The sequence below is a fragment of the Sorex fumeus genome, unplaced genomic scaffold, assembly GCF_029834395.1.
Source record: "Sorex fumeus unplaced genomic scaffold, SorFum_2.1 ptg000044l, whole genome shotgun sequence".
Lineage (NCBI taxonomy): Eukaryota > Metazoa > Chordata > Mammalia > Eulipotyphla > Soricidae > Sorex > Sorex fumeus.
The window spans coordinates 34,844,015-34,864,953 of NW_026606101.1; the positions used below are offsets into that span (position 1 = coordinate 34,844,015).

General features: G+C 41.8%; 1 protein-coding gene across 1 annotated transcript in view; it reads right to left on the minus strand.

Annotated features, from left to right (window-relative positions):
- Window positions 1-2,852: 2,852 nt before the first annotated feature.
- KIF16B (kinesin family member 16B) overlaps window positions 2,853-20,939 on the minus strand; it is a 327,590-nt gene continuing 309,503 nt past the window's right edge. Inside the window, exon 26 of the mRNA XM_056122148.1 lies at window positions 2,853-5,651. Coding sequence (XP_055978123.1) covers window positions 5,493-5,651 — 159 coding nt within the window. The 3' untranslated portion in view covers window positions 2,853-5,492. The remainder of the gene's footprint in view (window positions 5,652-20,939) is intronic.

The window sequence follows — 20,939 nt, forward strand, 5'->3', positions numbered from 1 at the left end:
TTGGCGACAGTCAAGGTAGGGTTCTTTTCCACTGTTCTATCTCTCTGGCTCTATGCTCACAGGGTCTCTTGATTGATCGGTACCTGAGCGGTAGTGGACCTGGACCTTCTTGGTTATAGGATTATGGGAAAACAAGAGTCTCATGTGCGGGGCTGGAGTGATAGCACAGTGGGTAGGGCATTTGCTTTGCACGTGGCTGACCCAGGTTCAACTCCCAGCATTCCATATGGTCCCTGGAGTACCGTACTGCCAGGAGTAATTCCTGAGTGCATGAGCCAGGAGAAAACCCTGTGCATCTCCGGGTGTGACCCAAAAGCCCCTCCCCCCCCCCCCCCGCAAAAATAATTTAAAACAAAAGAATCTCATGTGGCAGAAATGATCAGCTCCCAGATGATGCCCCAAGGCAAGAGTGTTTGAGCTCAGCCTCTAACATTCTTGTTTAGAAAAGGGAGCATCACTGAACACTCCCTCTCCTGTGAGGATTGACTATTGCTGGAGTTCCCTTGACCGGAAATTGACCTGTTGTGGCTTCAGAAGAAGGAGCCACACAGAAGGACACTCTCTCCACTTCTGAGGGTGTGTTTGAGAAACGGTGGGCATGCACGGATGGCACTAAAGTAGGCAGGATTGAAACAGGCTGGCAGATGAGTGGAGGAAGAATTTGAGGATGGGTTGGCAATGAATTCTTGGGAAGCAAAACCAAGATGGAATCTAAAGCAGTCGATCACTATTCATCTTAAGAAATTCTTTTCTGTGAAAAGCTTGGCCGAACTTAGGCCTGTCTTTCCTTCCCTGCAAAGAGCAATTCCTCGCTCCAGCCTGGGACCCACAGCTCCCTGAGGAATCAGGTGGCAGGGATCACATCCCACTCAGGCAGAGCAAGTGGGATGCAGGGGGAGTTTGACAAAGGTTGTCATGGGGGTGACAGGAGGTAAGGTCTGTACTGGGCAGAAGCTCATCTCAGACTCTCAGTAGTCCAAATTTTCCAGGCACTTGCCTCGGTGACTGAGGTGGGTAGAGAGAGAAAAGTGGGAGACTCCCCTCTTGGGCCTCTCTTTGCCCATTGTACAGAAATTACCCACAACAGCGTGCTGTGTGAGGTTGCTCAGGCATGGGGGAATAACAGATCTTTTATTTAATTTCATATTTTTTGCTTTTTGGGTCACACTCCTGGCTCTGCACTCAGGAGTTACTCCTGGCGGTGCTCAGGGGACCATATGGGATGTTGGGAATCGAACCTGGGTTGGCCGCGTGCAAGGCAAACACCCTACCCGCTGTGCTATCTCTCCAGCTCCATAACAGCTCTTTTAAGTGGAATCTGGAACACCCACGTACGTGCCCAACTCTGAGGCTGGGGACTGCGCTACTGGACTTCAAGTTCATGGTTCCCCCTAAGCCCAAGACCCCCACACTTATTTAGCTTTCTGTTCCCTTTCAAGAAAAAAAATTCACCCCCCAAAAATTTACCTTCTTTTAGAAAACAGAAAGCACCCCCTCACACTATTTGCTCTCTCTTCCAATTTCACTTGAGGCTAAGTGCCTGCCTCTGGAGTTCACAGTGGGTAGTGGGGGACAAACTGAACACAATTTGCTTTTTCAACTATAAAATATAAATAAAAATGAGTTGGGTAACCAGCTCATCAATTTCCAAAGCATTTCCACTATGGGCCTCCAAAAACTGTAGATGTCTCTCATTAGGGACCCGGTGTGACTTGGGTCTTCCCTATTCACATGCCTACATTAATCTCAGCTTCACTTTATGTTTTCTAATTCAGAAACAGCAGGATCTGGGTTGGGTGCAAGGCTGAAGGTTATGACTTTTATAAACAAGTATAGATACTTGGATGGGCCACTAATCGCACAATTATGTGTGACAGAAAACTTTATGAACAAGTTTGAGTCAGAAATTTTTATTACATTAAGCAAAATCTAGGGGGAAATGCTGAAAATACCTCAAGAATTCTTTTTGTTCCTCAAATTTGTTCCAACTTCTTATGAAAATATTTCTCAGTTAATGGTACCTCAATTTGAATTGCCGAGTGATCAGCTTAGCATTACTTTATTACTTGATACTCTTGAAAGTAATAAAATATGCATTTTATAATTTTCTTACTCCATTGAATTAATCCAAAAGAACACAGTGAAGCTGTTAGTTTTGTATTCCTAACTTTGTCATCTGTCTTATCACTGTGGAACAAAATTGTGCATGAAGGTGGTGCATTTGCCAAGATTTGTAAGTCAACCATGAAGAGAAGAACACCCTGCCTTGAGGGCTGTGAACATCTTTGTGGCCTAAGCCCATCTATATTCCAGCCTTTGGAAAAAACAAAGAGAGACCGAGCTTTTCATGGATAAGTTTTAATCTTTAATTTGTATTTCCTTATATCTAGTTTGGCTTCTATCACAAAGAGAGCAATCATGTTTAAAAATATGCATTTTCTTCTTCACCCATGATATTAGGCATTGCCACATGTCCATCACAAACAGGCGAACAAGGACAATAAAAAGGCCACCAATTTGGGGGCCAGAGAATTAGTATAGTGGGTACAGTCCTGGCCTTGCACCTGGTCAACCTGGGTTTGATTGCAGGCACCCCATATGGTTCCCCGAGCCCACCAGAAGTGATCCTTGAGTGCAGAGCCAGGAGTTAACCCTTGAGCACTAAGGGTTATGCTTTCCCCCTGCCCCCGCCCCCGCCCCCACCCCCAGACCAAATTCTTAGTTATCTGCAGCTGGAATATACACAACGCATCCGGACATTCCATGCAGTCACAAACCAGAAAGAACTGGGACTCAAATAGCCTCTAGTTCTTTCACCCCATCAGGGGGTGCAAATCAAGATTCACTGAGAATCCCTAAGTGCCCAGTTTGCAACTCTGACATCACTCTGCATAGCCCCAACCAAGTCATAAGAAAAGAGGCCTTGGTATAAGTTCCCTGGGCTTTGAGCCCTCAGTTTGACCATCTCTACTTTACAGAATATAACCACTGAATACAAAATCCTTCTTCTGCTGGCTATTTTGTGTATCTCACCCAGTTCTTTCTATGATATACCACGGATTTGAATCAGACTCCTGCAACAGCAAGCAAAGTGATGAGCCACAAAGAAGCCACAGGCTTTATCCTGCTTCTTCATGACTGATTTTGTGTTTCTTTGTTCTTCAAGGTGTCAACCAAGGATCTGGACAGAACCCCAACCCCTTGCCAGTCTGCAAATATTTCAAATATTTTTTTCTACTAAGAATAACCTGCCTATTCTAGTTAGAACTCCAGAAATCTCTCTGTGTTGACTTCTTTGTCTGGGCAGCCTTCAACATCAGTTCTGAAGAATACAAATATTTTCATTTCTCCCTTTTTTTCTCCACATAGTGGTGATATTTTACTTCAGTTTAACGTCCTCCTAGAAAGGAACTGAATTAATTGTTTAGATGGGTCTTTTCATGGTCTTTTCAACATTTCCTCAGGTTTTATTAAAATCAAAATGCCTTGGAATAGTAGAGAAGTTGGGTGTTTCACATTAACATACCATCTGAAGTTTATTCCTTTGCTTGTAACTGTGGATTAGAATGGAACCTGTAGATTTTTCTTACAGGAGCTTTATTTTCAGATAAGTCAGTTTCCAGGAGATGAAAAGTCTTTTATGCTACAGCAGCCTGCTTCAGCCAGAGCCAGATGAACTTGAACTCAAACAAAATACAAATTGCTCCTCAACTGAGGACTAGAATCACGAGTCTTAGGATTTCTGCATTTTTCACAAACACAATTCTGGCCAAGTTACTACTATACATGGGGTTGATATTAGTGAAATTTTGTGATAAGCCTGGCCTCTGATCCAGAGGGCAGAGAATACATTAACTGTCAGTTAAGAAATACCATTTCGTTTACTTAGCAAGCACTTAGCACTCACATTCCTTTTAAATTGATGACCTATGGTTAATTATTATCTTCCAGCTTTCATCTTTTTTAATCTCTAATTTTAAATTATCTTGTAGTAATTGCCTCTATACTCATACTTGTAATAAAGACTGCAGACAAAAAGCAAGTCTTTCCATAGAGATTAAAACAAAGTCCTCATTTTTTTCATGCTAAACTATAGTATCTAATTAGTGTGATAATATTTCCCCCTTATTGGGATAATTGCATCTTTATACTTATTTTTCAGGATGGAGAGCTCTGTTGAACCATCATATTTTAGATGATTGAATACATATACATTTTGTTACCCATTCACTTGTGAACTTCAGTCATTACTGAAACCGAATCGTCTCAACACAAATGCAGCTGAATTATACATTATGCTTCTTTCCAAGCACATTAGATACATTTTTAATAGACTTCTAGAAATGACAGTATTACAAACTTAAACTGAGATATAGGATTCTGGACTTCATTTAATATTGATAGCAGCTCACTTTAAATTTGGAAAAGCAAATACCTTTAATAAATTTGGTGTGAATGATTACATATTTTGATACAATTATACAATTGTATACATATATAAATCTATAGGTAGAATTATATACATTTCAATATATACCATGTGTTTTTCTGCTCACATTTTTTTTCTCTTTTGTAAAACAAAGCAATTTCACTGTACATGGAGGTGCAATGCTACATTAAGTCCTGAGTAATTTAAGGGATCTCAATAAACTAGTTTTTAAGCGAAAGAGCCAGTTGATTCTGTAACAAAAATGTGAAAATAATGTCTAAAAATATGCAATCACCTATATGCTCATTTTGTGCTTAGCAGAAAAAAGTTTAGAATGCACAGTAGCCATTTATATTTGGGAAAAATTCTCTCAAATATTCAAGATTAAACAAACACCCTATTAGTATGGATTCATAGAAGTTTCAAATGATGTAACCGACATCCAATTTGTGGAGATTGGAAGACTCCAGTCATGATTGAACAGAAAATCCCTTTTGCAGAATGTGAAATTCTGTGTAAACAACAGTTTAGGTATTATACAAAAGTTCTGGTTCAAAGGAGGAGAAAAAATACAATGAAATAATTTAAAATGCTTTTCTTGGGATCAAGCCAGCCACATGGAAAGAATATAAAAAATTCTGAGTGCATTTTAGTGAAAGAAGAAACCAGATGAAAGTCATTTAAGGGAGGTCTGGTAAGCCACCCACTCTGGGAGGTCTCAAGCTGGCTGGGCTCAGAGAGCCTGGATAATCAAGCCACATCCATCCTGGCACAGGGGATGGGCTCCACTGTGCAACAGGAAGGAAGCACTATGGGGAAAAGGCCACATTCAACTGCAATGGAGTAGGAACTGTTACCCATCCAAGTCCTCATCAGCGAGCAAAGCATCCCAGTTGCAAAGTCAGGCACTAGGTCTGAGCTGGCGAGGTGGTCCAGGCAAACTGCTCGAGGCTGCCGGCAACAGGAGGCGGCGGGCCTGGCCCAGGACTCGGAGGCTGCCTTGCACTTGGAGGCTGCGTCGACAGGAAGGCACTGCATTGGTGGCTCCTCCATCACCCTGGCGCTACCCAGTTCCATGACTGCTGTAGTCAAAGACTCCTTTCTTGAAGAATGGTGAGAACTCACAAATGGTGTGCTTGGACAGGGTCAGGCCCACTTTGTTGATGTGAAGGGGAGAGGTCACAGATTGAAGCATCACGCTGAAAAAGTCTCTGAGGTATTTCTAAGGAAGACACACAATGAAAACAGAATCAAAACGGTGTTGCGTGGAGTCAAGGAGGGGAGAAAAAAAATGACCAGAAACAACTCCTGATTCACCTGGAAAAAGCTGTTACTGCCATTAGAAACAGCACACAGACATCATCAGAACAATCTGAGAAACTCTCTATTCAAGTGACACTTCTCTGGCATTCCTATAAAGCTTTGGGCCTGTCTGTCGACAATGTTCAGAAAATACAAACCTGGTTCCTGGCACAAAGGTTGGCGTTTATTACAAGTTAAAACCCCATTTTAGAAAAAGTAATTTTCCCTCACCTTGTTCATTAAATAGAAAGATGATTTAAAAAATGACTATCCATCTGTACAAGGTTAAATTGTACTCGTAATTGCCATTTTTAAATGGCTCACTACTATCTACTCTGAATACTTTTAGGAAAAAAAAGGCTGAAGACAAGAAGGTCAGTTCGAAGTACTAATGTTTACAGATCCCTTTGCAAATCTTGTACTGATTAATGAAAAGAAGCTACTATTAAGATGAACTGTTCAAAACCTCTGCTCACTTCAAGTTACATGTGTTTCACAGTATCCCTGACCTTCTGGTAACACACAGGCAAAGTATATCTGAGATTAGATCTGAGATGCTGGGAATGAAAACCCACGCAGAGGCTGGCAGAACATATTAAAAGGAAAGGACACACACAGATGCTTAAAATCTTTCAGTACTTTTTCTACCTAGATGAGTAAACGAGACAACTGTCTGGGTGGTGGGTAAGAGTTAGGCCTCAATAAGCCTCTGACCATTCCAGCTTGTTTAAAATTATCTGCAATCTTGTCACAAACTCATAAGTTAAGCATACAAATGATAAAATTTGAGCAATTAAAATATTATTTTTTTATGTGCTCTACATCTAGATTTGATTTGCTTTACACAGAGACTTTCATCTGTTTGCAGACTTTTGATTGTCACTCTGGGGATGGCAGGAGGCCTTATGGGGTTGGAGATTAGCATCTTTCAATGCACATGACAGCACCTACCTCAAGTACTTGGGATCAGAAAATTCTGCCTACAAGAAGTAGAAATTCTCAGCACCAAATAAAGGGTGTTGTGAGGACCCTCCCAGGGTGGGAGAAGCATGCTAAAAGTAGTCTATAGACCAAACATGATTGCCACTCAATGCCTCTCTTGCAAAACACAGTACCCAAAAGAAGAGAGAGAGAACAAGGGGGAATGACCTGCCACAGAGGCAGGGTGGGACGGGGGGATGGGGGTGGGGGGGATGCTGGGACCCGTGGTGGTGGATGATGGGCACTGGTGGAGGGATGGGTACTTGATCACTGTATAACTGAAACACAAGCACAAAATTTGTAAGTCTATAACTGTACCTCATGGTGTTTCACTAATAAAAAATCCAAAAAAAAAATCAGTTTAAATTTAAAACCTCAGAAAAAACTCATTTAACAGTAGATTCTAATATAAAACACTAACCATCTAATCTTAAAGACTCAAATCTCTTCACTACACTACCCTTCAGCAGAATATTAAAACAAGATCACATTGTAAAAAAACAAACAAACAAAACAAAAAAAGAAGTAGAAATCCGGGGAGGGCATTTGCCTGCACACAGCCAAGCCGGGTTTGGTTCCTCCGCCCCTCTCAGAGAGCCCGGCAAACTACCGAGAGTATCCTGTCCACATGGCAGAGCCTGGCAAGCTACTTGTGATGTATTCGACATGCCAAAAACAGTAACAAGTCTCACAGTGGAGACGTTACTGGCACCTGCTTGAGCAAATTGATGAAAATGGGAGAAGAGTGCTACAGTGCTGTGAAATGCCAATCTAAAATTTCCTTGGGAAAGAGTACACTCTGCTTAAGGGAATTTTGTTGTTTACTTGGGCATAACTACTGCATGATAACCGTATAGTCTTCAAATGCACAGTCTGAGGAGCACTGACACATTTATAACCTGGGCAACCACCATCACAGTTAGGCAATCAATATCTGCACACTTCCAAAAGTTACTTCAGTCATCTAACTTTATGCTATCATCATTAGCTGCAAGAATTCACTCTCTGTATTAGTATCATACTCATTTTCACATGAAAAAAAATCAGAAAAAGACCAAAAATAAATTTTTTTAAAATATAAACTCTTTCCTTGGTTATATTTTTAACTCACAGGCGTAACAGTAATCTCTGATGAAAGGACCTTGAAACAGAAATCAGGTAAGAGTGCCAAAATCAACTACTGAAAAATTATCATAACCCAGGCTATTTTCCATCCTGGAGAAGCCAGTGTTCTCTTCTAAGCACATATCTTTAGCCACCTTTCTGCTTTTTACTCTTGGGTTCCTGAACAGACTTATTTTGTATCTAGGAGGCAAACAGAACCTGATTACAATTTGCTTGATTATTATTGAAGAAATAGGGTTTACAATAGTGTTAACGTCCATGCTTTGGGGGTACAAAGCTAGGACTCTTTCAACAAAGTATAAAAACTCTCCACCACTGTCCAGGTTTCTTCTAGTCTGTCCGACCTTCCCTAACACCCCCTCCCCTGCCCCACACTCCCCCAACCCCCAACCCACACACATATGTACACTTGGTAACCTCAGTTCTGTCACTTTTTTTTTTTTTGAGGGAAAGAACCTGAGAATGTCAAGTTCCATACTCCATCAAACAGGGTATTTGTAATATTGAACAATACAATCAGCTGGCCTCTAACTGTAATAAAACACACATGTGAAACTGACTGTTTTCAAAATGGAGAGAAATGAGTTAGCCTGAGGAAACCGAGGGGCTGACCACTTCCTATGCAGTTTAAAGCGCGAATGGGGCTGGCCTGTCCAGGGCGTGCCATCTCGGAAGCATCTGTGCAATCCCTGCTGCAGGCCCCAGAGGCGACATCACCATGCAGACCGACACACACTGCAACCTTGATTTTGAGCTGAATTCTCCCAGAATTGTAGGTGTTTAAATCTGGGAACAGATGCTGCATCAGCATTTGTCATAATTAGCCCACAAAGTGGGGGCCCTTTGAAGGGACAGTAAAGTGTGAAGGGTTCAATGAAAAGAGAAGCGAGCATTAACAGTATCAGTGAAAGCAAAGCAGAAAGTATTTGAAACTTTACCTATCAAGAATCACTATAAGAAGATAATAAAGTAGTTGCCAGTTATACCTTTTTTTTTAAATTAACTTATTTTTTTCTCTTAGGGGCACACCCAGCTGTGCTCACAGGCTATTCCCACCAGCAAAGTGTGTGTTTAGCCTGTTGACTATCGCTCTGGCACTTGTCAACCTGTCTGATAAAAACTCAAGAGAGTAAGATTTTCTTCAACTAATTCTAAATGATAACAGAATATATATATTTTTTATCTTTGCAAAATACATTTGCTTAGTATTTTTGGTAACTCTGACTCTGTTTACTATTTCTTTGGTCACAGAATTTCTCTGATTAGGAAGTGTTCTCTGCAGTGGCATTCAAAGTGCTCTGGAGTCTCAGAGATAAATCTTTTCTGGTGTGTTCAGTGCCACATGTGTAAATTACTGTGGGCAGGACAAATTCTTCATGGTCAAAGACAACACCCAAGACCAAGGTTGGAACTGAAGTTGGGGTCAATGAAAATTCCAGAAAGTTACTGAGATCATAAGCATGATCTCATTCTTTGTAACTCCCTATATTAGCTGCTGAGCTAGTTGGAAAGTACCAGAAAGAAGCTTGATGGTTTATTTTGATGAGCTTATTTTTCTCATAATTGAAGTATGCACAGAGAAAACATCAGGCATCAGACATCATAAGCATAACACATAATGAATTTCCAAACACCTGTGTGATAAAACTACATACAAAATAATACAACATGGGCTGGAATGGTAGTACAGTGGGTAAAGTGCTTGCCTTATACACAACAGGCCTGGATTTGATCTCTAGCACAACATAAGGACCCCCAAGTCATACCAAGAGTCATGCCTGAGCAAAGAGCCAGGAAAAAGTCCTGAGTGCAGCTGGGTATTGCTCCCAAAACAAGGAAACAAAAACCGAGCACAAATAATACATGTCTAACACACAGGCATAATTCCCCACTACTGCTCAGTCTTAGTTTTATGTCTATTTTTCACCTTTCTATTAATGGAATCACAACACAACACATTTGTGTGTGTGTGTGTGTGTGTCTAATTTCTACTGTTTAACTCAATGTTGGGATGGACCCTACATCCATCACTATTGGATGTAGGAGCACAGTCAATCCTCAAATGTTTTGTTCAATGTCATTTTGTTGTAACATTGACGAGGACAATTCAAAGATGACAACATTATCCTAGGTCCTGTTATCCAAGGATCCACTGTCATTACATTACACACAGTTTTGCTAACATTAAGGTTTCTAAGAACCTATCAATGATGCAAAGAGAGGGCTTAGCGGAGTCTGGAGTGTGAGTGTGGGCACACCTTGGAGCTATTACTGCAAGTTTGGTTCCAGGCTTCTACGATAAGGTGAGTATTCTAGGAAAGTTAATCATATGAATATTTTGGTGTCTCAGTACATGAAAAGTTAAGTTTACATGATACATAGTTTACTAAGTGTAGGAGCATTAGATCAGAAAGCACAATCTGTATCTTAATTAAATGTGACAGAGAGACATGAAGTAAGCACATGCTGCTAAGAAAATGGTGTCGACAGACTTGCTCCATACTGGGTGACCAGGGCCCATCACACAGATATAAAATCATATCTATCTATGGTATTTTTACTATGCAATAATGTGCTATCCAACAAAATAATAAATCACAATAAAAGAATGTGATACACAATACAGTGATATGCAATAAAGTAAGGCAGCAGCGGTGGTGGCAGCTGTGCTCTCCATGAGAACATGAACATGTCCACTGACGGGTTTCGGCAGAAGGGTGTGCAAAAATGGCATTCTTCTGAGCTCATCTTCAATAATGAAATCTAATTCTATATGATGGTAAGCGATGTTATCTCTAACTCACCTAAACAGTAATCTCTGATGCCTTTTGCACATCAGTCAATACAACAGAATTCTGCTACTATATATCACTGTCACTGTCCTCCCGTTGTTCATCGATTTGCTCGAGCGGGCCCAGTAGCGTCTCCATTGGAGACTTTGTTGTTACTGTGTTTGGCATATCGAGCGCATCACGGGAGCTTGCCAGGCTCTGCCGTGCGGGCAAAATACTCTCGGTAGCTTGCGGGGACTCTCCGAGAGGGGCGGAGGAATTGAACTCGGGTCGGCCATGTTGGCTGCGTGCAAGGCAAACACCCTACCGCTGAAAAGAAATATTGGCTTTATGCAAATAAATGTTATATTAGAAATACTGCTTAAGTGTCTGGGCTGGAGCAGTAGCACAGCGGGTAAGGCGTTTGCCTTGCAAGCGGCCAACATGGCCGACCCGAGTTCGATTCCTCCTCCCCTCTCGGAGAGCCCGGCAAGCTACCGAGAGTATCTCGCCCACGCGGCAAAGCCTGGCAAGCAACCGTTGACGTATTCAATATGCCAAACACAGTAATAATTGTCACAATGGAGACGTTACTGGGTCTGCTGGAGCAAATCGAAGAACAATGGGACGACTGTGATACCGTGATCACTCTGTAAAAGATAAGTACCTACATGCACACATATTCAGTACAGTATCTTGCGTTGCCTTATGCTGGAGAACGTTTTTGCATCTGCAGCCAAAGGAAGACATTTAAAGTTCTCCCTGGTCAAAGATTCCCAGCTCCCTCTGGTATGAGGAATAAGATCAGAAGTTAAAGTGCACCCAGAGCAGCATCCTTTTCATAAAGGTGTTACAGAAACCGAAGAGGAATTGCGGGAGGGCCAAAACAGGAAAAGGGTCTGTAAAATTCAGTGTACAATTTATGGTTCCAGTGACATTTTTGCCATTAATAAAGAAGTCAAAGCAGGCAATTTGAATTCTTGAAGTTGTTAGGGACCAAAGAAAGGCCTACAACCCTTTCTCCCACTTGGGGTGTAGTCACCCTGGCCTCTTGGTTTTTGTTCAATACGCTGGAACAGGCCTACTAAGAGCTGCAGTAAGAGCCAGAAAGGCTTAGTTAAGGTACATGCCTTGCATATGGTTAACCCCTTCCCACCCCAGCACATTATATGGCCCCCAGAGCACTATCATTTGTGATTTCTGACCAGAGAGCCAGGAGTAGTTACCTGAGATTCACTGGGGGTGACCATAAAACAAGCGAAATCCCCAAAGACCAGTAGTTATACTTTATATAACTACTCTAGTTATACTGGAGGCTTTGTACCTTTTCAGCTCTGCCCTCCTCACTCACTGGAGAATGAAGACAGACTAAACTAAATCTGTCAGTACGGTTAAAAGGAGGAAAGACAGAGCAAAACAGAGCAAAAAGGAGTGGGGGAGGCAACTCAACAAAAGACGAGGAAGGGGAGAAGAGGACAAGGAAGCCACAGCATTATGTAGGGGCCGATTTGGGGAGGCAAGCAGCAAGGGCTGGGGCAGAGTGGGAGAGCTTCAGGGGCTGTGGGGCAAGGAAAGCAGCGACCAGGAGAGGCCAATGTCCATTACTGATTTGCTTACTAAGGTGGCAGCACAGAGTTAAGAATAAGAAACACGTTCAACATTTATCTCGGTTAGTTTCTTTTTGCTACTAAGACCTGCAATAAAGTATAAGGTGTTTTTTTTAATCAATACCTTGAGAAAAATATATCAAACTTAGATGGCTAATCTTTAAGGTATACTTACCAATACTAATACTCCATATCTAATTTCACAAAATACCTCTTTCCACAGACTGCAGGCAGAGTTTATTGTGGAAAGTCAACCCACTCAGGGTCATGAGGAGGGAGAAGTAACAGAGATGGGGCTGCGCCCTGTAGGTCTTTTCTAAAAGAAAGTGTTGAACTGGCACACGTATGGAAAAATCCCCTCAAAACAACGGCGAGATTCCATAGGGGACTGTGAACTCTTAAGGGGAAGGCTCAGGGACCTAGAGACAACAGAAGTTCTCCCTTTCTGGATGTTTGACTCCACCCCAAACTGGTCTTTTGAAAAAACTTTACCCTGATGAGATTCCTTTGACTTCTGGGCATTTCCATTTGACAATCTCCATGGGCCAGACCAGGCTGGCCAGCCCCCATCTGAAAGAGGCTAGTTTTCAAGGAATTTGAATGATCTAGACACAAAGCACATTTTTAAATGGTATTGCTCAATTATAAAGACATAAAGTAGAAACTATCATTATCTATATTATAGATAAAAAAAAACTGAGGCCCCAGGTGCTTAAATAAAATTTCAAAGTATACAGAATAGTAGGAGCAATAGATTGATCAGCTGGCCCACCTCCAGAGGCTCCCCTGATCTCCAGCTCCAGGCTACGGTTGAGATTCACCCTACCTTCACCTTCAGAGCAGTGTTCTCTACCTTGGGCATCTTGGCATCTTGCGATGCCTGTCAAAGACACCCACCTACCCCTTCCCAGGCTCAATGAGCTCTCCTGGAGTCAATGGGCAATGGGTTTTCTAAATACCAATCCAGGAAAACATCTCTTTCCTGTAAGGCCTAGACTCTTTCCCATGGAGTCTGAGAGCTCTGCTTCTGTCTCCACGTTGTACTCACAGTGTCCTAATAGGAACCAATCACTTCTGAGACCAGGCCTTCATTTCCCTTCCCAACAAGGACTCCCATTCTGATGAGAAGAAATCCTTCCCTTCTTTGGGCATATGGCTGGCTAGCCAATATTTTGTCCTTGTCATATTTTGGCACGAGCCTCTCACAGTTGAAGAACTAAACAGTTATACCATCCAGAGTCTGTTGGACCCAGAGATGCTCTCATGAAAGATTTCTCAAACTTTTCCTGACCCTTTCTTTTCTAGGTCACTTCTCTGTTTTCTTCACTTCCTATGGTGGCCCCACAGTTTCCTGCTGTGGCTCTTCATTTATTAGATTTCCATCTGTAGCCCCCTTGAAATAGCCGGAGTCCAAAGGTCTCCCAGATGGCTGAGTTGTTGCTAGAGAGCATTTCCAAAAGTGTGATAAAATCAGGAAAACCTACAAAAGGGTCGGTTCAGAGCCCGAGGACTGATGAGCTATTTCCTTAAGTGGCAACCATTGCTTTCAGCTTCAATCCAGTGAACTCCATTAAGCTCCCTGGGTGCTGGCAGGTACCAGCCAGTTATCTGAGGAGACCCGCCCTGCATTTCCATCACATCCAAGGTCTTTGGTCTGTCCTTGGACCAAAACATCTCCCGGAGTCTTCCTGTCTTAAAAAGAAGTCTACCCAGAAAGGATTCATGAGCAATATTTCTTTTTTTTTTTTTTTTAATAATTTATTTATTTATTGAATCACTGTGGGAAAAGTTACAGAGCTTTCGGGTTTAGGTCTCAGTCATGTAGATACCGAACACATTTCCCTTTACCAATACTCATTTTTAACCCCGAACCCCAATAGACCCCCACCTCCCACCCCTCCCAATTCTTCTGAGGCAGATGAGTTCTAGTTAATACTCTATCTACTTTGACTAGATAGATTATTTCGATAGAAGATGCACAATTATTGTTTAGAGTTTACGACCCACCCCCCCCCCCCCCAATCAGACATGCTGAAACAGCGTTGTGAAATGATTTGCTTTCTACAACTTGGTTTAAGAATAAAATGATGTCGCGCGGCCACAATAGCGACCGCGCGGTTTTGAATTTCTGCTATTTTACTTATTGACCCTGGAAGAATTTCTATTAAAAGTTAGCTAGTTAAGAGATTGGTTTCTGGGCCCTGGAGTCGTGGCCGTGCCGGAGAGCCGCTCGTGGGGGGCAGCTGGCGACCTCGGTGGGGCGTGGGGGACGGCCCACAAAGCCCCCCTTCCCATGAGGTCCCCGCCGCTCCCCCGAGCCCGGCTCAAACCCGCTTTCCACAAGGCTCCCGTGCGGCCGCCATCTTTCTTTCCAGAGAGGAGCGGGCGGGCTGGTCAACGCCCTTCCCCCTCCGGGCAGGCTTGGTGGCGCGGATCAACACAAGTCCATTTGCTTTTCTGCTCCAAGCGGCTGGTTCTCTGTGCTAAGTCCTTGTGCCTCCGGGGCCGTGGCCGTGCCGGAGAGCCGCTCGTGGGGGGCAGCTGGCGACCTCGGTGGGGCGTGGGGGACGGCCCACAAAGCCCCCCTTCCCATGAGGTCCCCGCCGCTCCCCCGAGCCCGGCATGAGCAATATTTCAATGGGTCAGTGCATACGAGTTGCTCAGCCCGGTCATGTGAACCCTGAAGGTTTCTGTCTCAAACCTGGTAGTTACACAGGTCAGTCTTCAAAATCTGAATGTTATTTCAAAGCACAATGCCTAGACGCTATTCATATTTTGAGCACAAATACAGGGTAATATGGTTTTAATGCTGCGATTTTAAATTCTGAAAGCCAAAAGACATCCTTTTTAGCAATACAGAGGCAATTCAGTCAGACTGTAGTCAATTATTTTAAAGCTTTAGTCTGGTACCTTGATCAAGACACTACATCAAAAAAGAAAAGAAAACCCAGTGGCCAGGGAGATTGCTCATAGGCTAGAGTGATGCTTTGCAGGTGGGAGGTTGGGTCAATTCTTGATATTGGATGCTCCTTCACAAGTGACTCCAGGAATCACTTCTGAGCACCCAGTCGGAGAGGAGTGCTCAGACACCTCGGGGTGTGGTGCCTCTCCTCCAATTGTTTTCAAAATCATAAAGGGCTGCTATGTGGTATTTCAAATTTAGAAATGCTCAATGAAACTCAAATTGGTTCACGTCTACAAGACAATTTAAGTTAGAGCTCTGGCTGCAAGAAACACTTTAAAGTTACTGAAACAAACAAACAAACAAAAAACTGGATAGAAGCTGGTCATTAGCCAGCTCTGCCTGGAGTTTTCCTTTCAACCTGGAGGCCATCTGGATGAAATGCTAATCTGGTCACAGAGACTGACTCTATGCTACATACAGTCCACCCTGACATAAGTCCTGAGTGGCTATTGCAGGGTGTGAAATGGGGTGACCTTCCTACATTTAACCCATTTTGAGGCCATTGTCTTTCAGCTCTGGTCAGCTCTGGAATCTCGAAAGAAGGGCAGGATTGAGACGATAGAAAAGAGAGAAAAGGGATACTCAAAATACTCAAGCTCACTGAACAGTAAGAACAAGGGACAATGCCAGCTCGCAGGATTCTGGATCGGGATTAGAGTACATGGGCATCCTGCATGACGTATTTTCCAATGCACAAGGAGGAAAAAAGGGATGTGTAGACTTTGCGTATAAACGATGAGACAGAGATATCAAGGGGCAGTGATTGGTTAAGGTCAAAAGAACATACAGTATGGCAAAACAGAAGTTTTCCAAATTTAGAAAGTCAGAAGGGCACAGTGAAATTCCCAAAGTGCCATCCTTTAAACTTGAACCAACACAAGTAAGGCGTAAATACAACCCCTCTCTTCAGAGTTTGATGATGCTCATGTACGCTCTCAGTATTACCCAGAAATACAATAAATCTCTGCATGTGTTTGTGTGTGCTGTGGGATTAAAAACAGTATCTTCAGAAGCATCTGAAAGATTTTAGCTTCTTATTTTTGGCTCATTTCCCTCCATTTTAATTAGCAGTGAAATAAAACTATGAGCATTTTATGTTATTAAGGAGTTTCTGTTTTAATAAAACTCATAGGTATAGCTAAGACTGGTACTTATCTTAGGTGTAGTATTTCACCTCATCTCTGGCATTCACATGATTTTCCTGGCCATCATGCTGCCATGGAGTCTTCTTTATTTTATAAAAATTTTACACAAAATCATAATGCAGCCGAAAGTTACTGCTATTACTAAAGCTGAAATGTTCTTTAAAAATGTGATAAAGTTATATCCATTGTACTGTTGAGAAGCATTAAGAGGAAGGACATAATGGAAGCTTAAAGACAACATTTGGTCCAATATAACTTAGAGGTTTCATTCGTAGCACCTGAAAAGAATTATTGCCTGATGGGTTCTGAAGACAAATCGGTCTAGAAAGAAAACAGGTGGTGTTAGTTCTAGATCTAAGTGAGATCTGTGCTCATCATGGCCCATGAACCTTCATTTGACCCAGTGAGGTCAATTTCATTTATCCAGTCCAGTCTTCCTAGCTCTGAATGCTTATAAATTCTAGTCTGAACATCTCTATTTCTGTGGAACCAATACACCAATTCCCTTTCTCAGCCTTACCTGAGTAATGTACTGCACACTATTAAATTTAGGAACTTTGGAGAATTCAGCACATACTCTGTACATAACTACACCACAGGACGGAGTGTGCCAGGCACTGCGTGTCCACTACTGAGTATGACAGACATGTGCCTGGGTGTCATCACAAGAACTAGAATGGCCCACACCATCTTCTCATAATTTAGAACCATTTTTATTGGTGCTTTGTTGCCACCAACTGATTTCGACCACCTTCTAAGGTTTCTTCTTTGGTGACTTCTCTTGCTTCAGAGTTCCTTCATGAACCCAAGAGATATTTATAGAGAACATTTCACATATTAGCACTGCTGAATCAAGAGTGATAAGACTCAGTTGCTACTTTAACTTGGAAGACCAGCAGGGAGAAAAATAAGCAGTAGGGTGCACCTACGAAAAGTAAGAATGACATATATTAGGAGCATCTAGGAAAGGCCTAGTTCCAGACAGAGACACAAAGCCTTCTTATGGAAAGGCAGGGTTTGGGATGCCATTAACAGTCCAGCATGAGTGGGCCATGCACACACCATTCTGCACAGAAGATTCCCTCTTGAAATGTGCTGTTCATGGTCTACAGGAATGCACATTTGGACTATTGCGCTATACTGCCTGTACATCTTCTCTTGAACCTGCCAGACATTCTCAGTGGAGCCTGGTTTTATCGAGAGAACTGCATGGAGGCCATGTTGTAATTGAAAAGCCACCTTTGGTTGCTCACTCTTGCCAATCCTATTCAATATAGTACTGGAAGACCTGGCCATAGAAGTTAGGCAAGAAAAAGATATCGAGGGCATCCAGACAGAAAAGGAAGAGATCAAGCTATCACTCTTTGCAGATGATTATGACACTATACTAAGAAAATCCTGAAGACTCTACAAAAAAGCTAGAAACAATAGGTTTGCAGAGTAAAGCGGCGGGCTACAAAATCAACACCCCATGCTTTTCTATATACAAATAATGAAAGAGACACTAAAAAAAAAACAATCCCATTCACTATAGTACCTCAGAAAATCAAGTATCTTGGAACCAGCTTAACTAAAGAGGTGAAGGACCTATACAACGAAAACTACACAACACTTCTTCAAGAAATAAGGACACTAGGAAATGGAGACACATCCCCTACTCATGGATAGGGAGAATTAACATTATCAAAATGGCAATACTCCTCAAAACACTATACACATTTAATGAGGTTCCTATCAGGATAGCCATGAAAATAAACAAAACACTCCTGAAATTTATATGAAACAATAAACTCCCACGAATAGCTAAAGCAATCCTTGGGGAAAAGAAGATGGGTGGCATCACCTTCTCCAACTTCAAACTGTATTACAAAGCAATAGTAATTAAAACAGCATGGTATTGGATTAGAAACAGACCCGTAGACCAATGTCATAGACACTCAAATATATGATCATTTAATCTTTGATAAAGGAGCAAGAAATGGGAAGTGGAACAAGGAAAGCCTCTTCAACAAATGGTTCTGGGAAACTGGACAGTTATCTGCAAAAAAAAAAAAATGAACTCTGATCTCTAATGCCAGGCACAAAAGTCAGATCAAAGTGGATTAAAGACCTCAGTATCAGACCTGAATCCATAAGGTACCTGGAGGAAAATGTAGGCAAAACCCTCCTTAATATTGAAGCTAAAAGCATCTTCAAGGATGAAACACAACTGATCAAGCAAGTAGAAACAAATATAAACAAATGGGACTACATTAAACTAAGAAGCTTCTGCACCTCAAAAGAAACAGTGACCAAAGTTCAGAGAGGGCTCGCAGAATAGGAAAGAATATTTGCCCAATACCCATCTGATAAGGGTTTAATATCCAGGATATACAAGACACTAATAGAACTGTACAAGAAAAAATACCCTCCAACTCCATCAAAAAATGGGGAGAAGAAAAAACCTCCAATCAAATAATGGGGAGAAGAAATGAACAGAAGCTTCCTCAAAAAGAAATGCAAATGGCCAAAACACACATGAAGAAATGCTCCACATCACTAATCATCAGGGAGGTGCAAATCAAAACAACAATGAGATATTATCTCACACCAGAAAGACTGGAACACATGAAAAAGAACAAGAATAACCAGTGCTGGCATGGATGTGGGGAGAAAGGGACTCTTTTTCATTGTTTGTGGGAATGCCAATTGGTCCAGCCTTTTTGGAAAACAACATGGGCTGAGCTTCCATATAACCCTGCAGTACCACTTCGGGGAATATATCCCAAGGCTGCAAAAACCAGCACAGTAGAAATGACTTCTGCACCTGTATGTTCATGGCAGCACTGTTCACAATAGTCAGAATCTGGAAACAACCCAAGTGCCCAAGAACAGACGACTGGTTAAGGAAACTTTGGTACATCTACATAATGGAACAATATGCAGCTGTAAGGAAAGATGAAGTCACGAAGTTTGCTTATAAGTGGATGGTCATGGAGAGCACCATATTAAGTGAAAAGAGTCAGAAAGAGAGGGAAAGACATACAATAACTGCAGTAATTTGTGAAATATAAAATCACATACTATGAGACTGAGACCCAAGGACAGTAGAGACAAGGGCCAGGATGATTGCTCCAGGGTTGGAGCCTGCCTCATGAGCTGGGGGAGAAGGCAGCTGGGATAGAGTAGGGATCACTAAGTCATTGATGGTTGGAGGGATTGTTCGGGATGGGAGATGTGTGCTGAAAGTAGATAAAGGACCAAGTGTGATAGCCTCTCAGTATCTATATTGCAAACCATAATGCCCAAAAGTAGAGAGAGAGTATGGGTGAAATTGTCTGTCATCGAGACAGGGGGAGGGATGGAATGATGAGAGGGGAGATACTGGGGACATTGGGGTGGAAAATGTGCACTGGTGGAGGGATGGGTGTTCAATCATTGTATGAATGAAACTCAAACATCGGTGATTCAATTTTAAAAAATTCAAAAAAGAAAAAGAAAAGCCACCTTTGGGGACATGTTTTCCTAACTGAGCCTAATTCTTAGTAAGCATGAGCAGAATGCTGGATATGTGCCTTGGCCCAATACCACTTGGAGAAGATGAACCTCTCAGCTGAGCCATTTCCCAACTTCCAACTCTAGAACCACAAAATCCAAAAAGTAATGAAGTGGTGGTTGCTTCAACTGATGTACTTGCTGAAATTTAATCAAGCCACATTCAAGCGTGAGCCACTGCTGGTATGCTTCAGCATCAATGTATTAAGGCACTAAGTTTTGGGGTAGTTGATCACACAGTTAAGATAATCCAAATACAGCAGGAATAAGGTAAAAAGATAAGGGAATAAATCAGTCAAAGCCAAACAGAAATGGTTTTTTTTGGTTTCCATTTATAATTTATGACAAGATATAAATTATAGTTCTATTTTATTCATGTGAGTGCCTTCCAAACTTTTTAGCATTTCTAGTGAATAATTCTTGTCTTAGAAGGGACTTCTTTTCTACCTATCTTAGGCTTTAAAGTAAATACTTGAAATAAGTAGTTATCACCTAAAATATGATTTTTATTTCCTGATTTTATGGAGACTTCTGAGAGTTCCCAGTTAAAATTCATCAGAGTGAAAATGTTAGTCTGTGATTACAGAATCAGAACTATTCATTATAGCTATTCAGAGAATACTCTTTATGAGTTTAATGACATAAGCATATTGTGTTGAATTATTATGGTACTGTATCAATTGGATTCATAAATTTAATATACTCAGTCTGGTTCACGTATTCTAATAAAATCCACCAAGCTTTAAACATTTTATATGGGATGTGCATTTAACATCCATGTGATGTTCAAATTTTACAGGTTGATTCTCTTACTTGGCAGATTAAGTAGCTTTAAAGATCATCATGATACAACCTAAAGGACATGTCCCCCCACCCCCCACAAACTTAACATTTCATGGGATGTGAATCTGGTTGATATCTATGGAGAAAAAGTCAATACCAGTACAATCTTTGAGGGTCATAAGGGCAAAGAAAGGAGAAGCATTCATATTATACCTTTAAGAGATAAGTGACAGGTGCCAACTGCAGCTGGTTGGGCAAGTGACTTCTAGACAGCACAGGAAGCCAATTTCTTAGGCA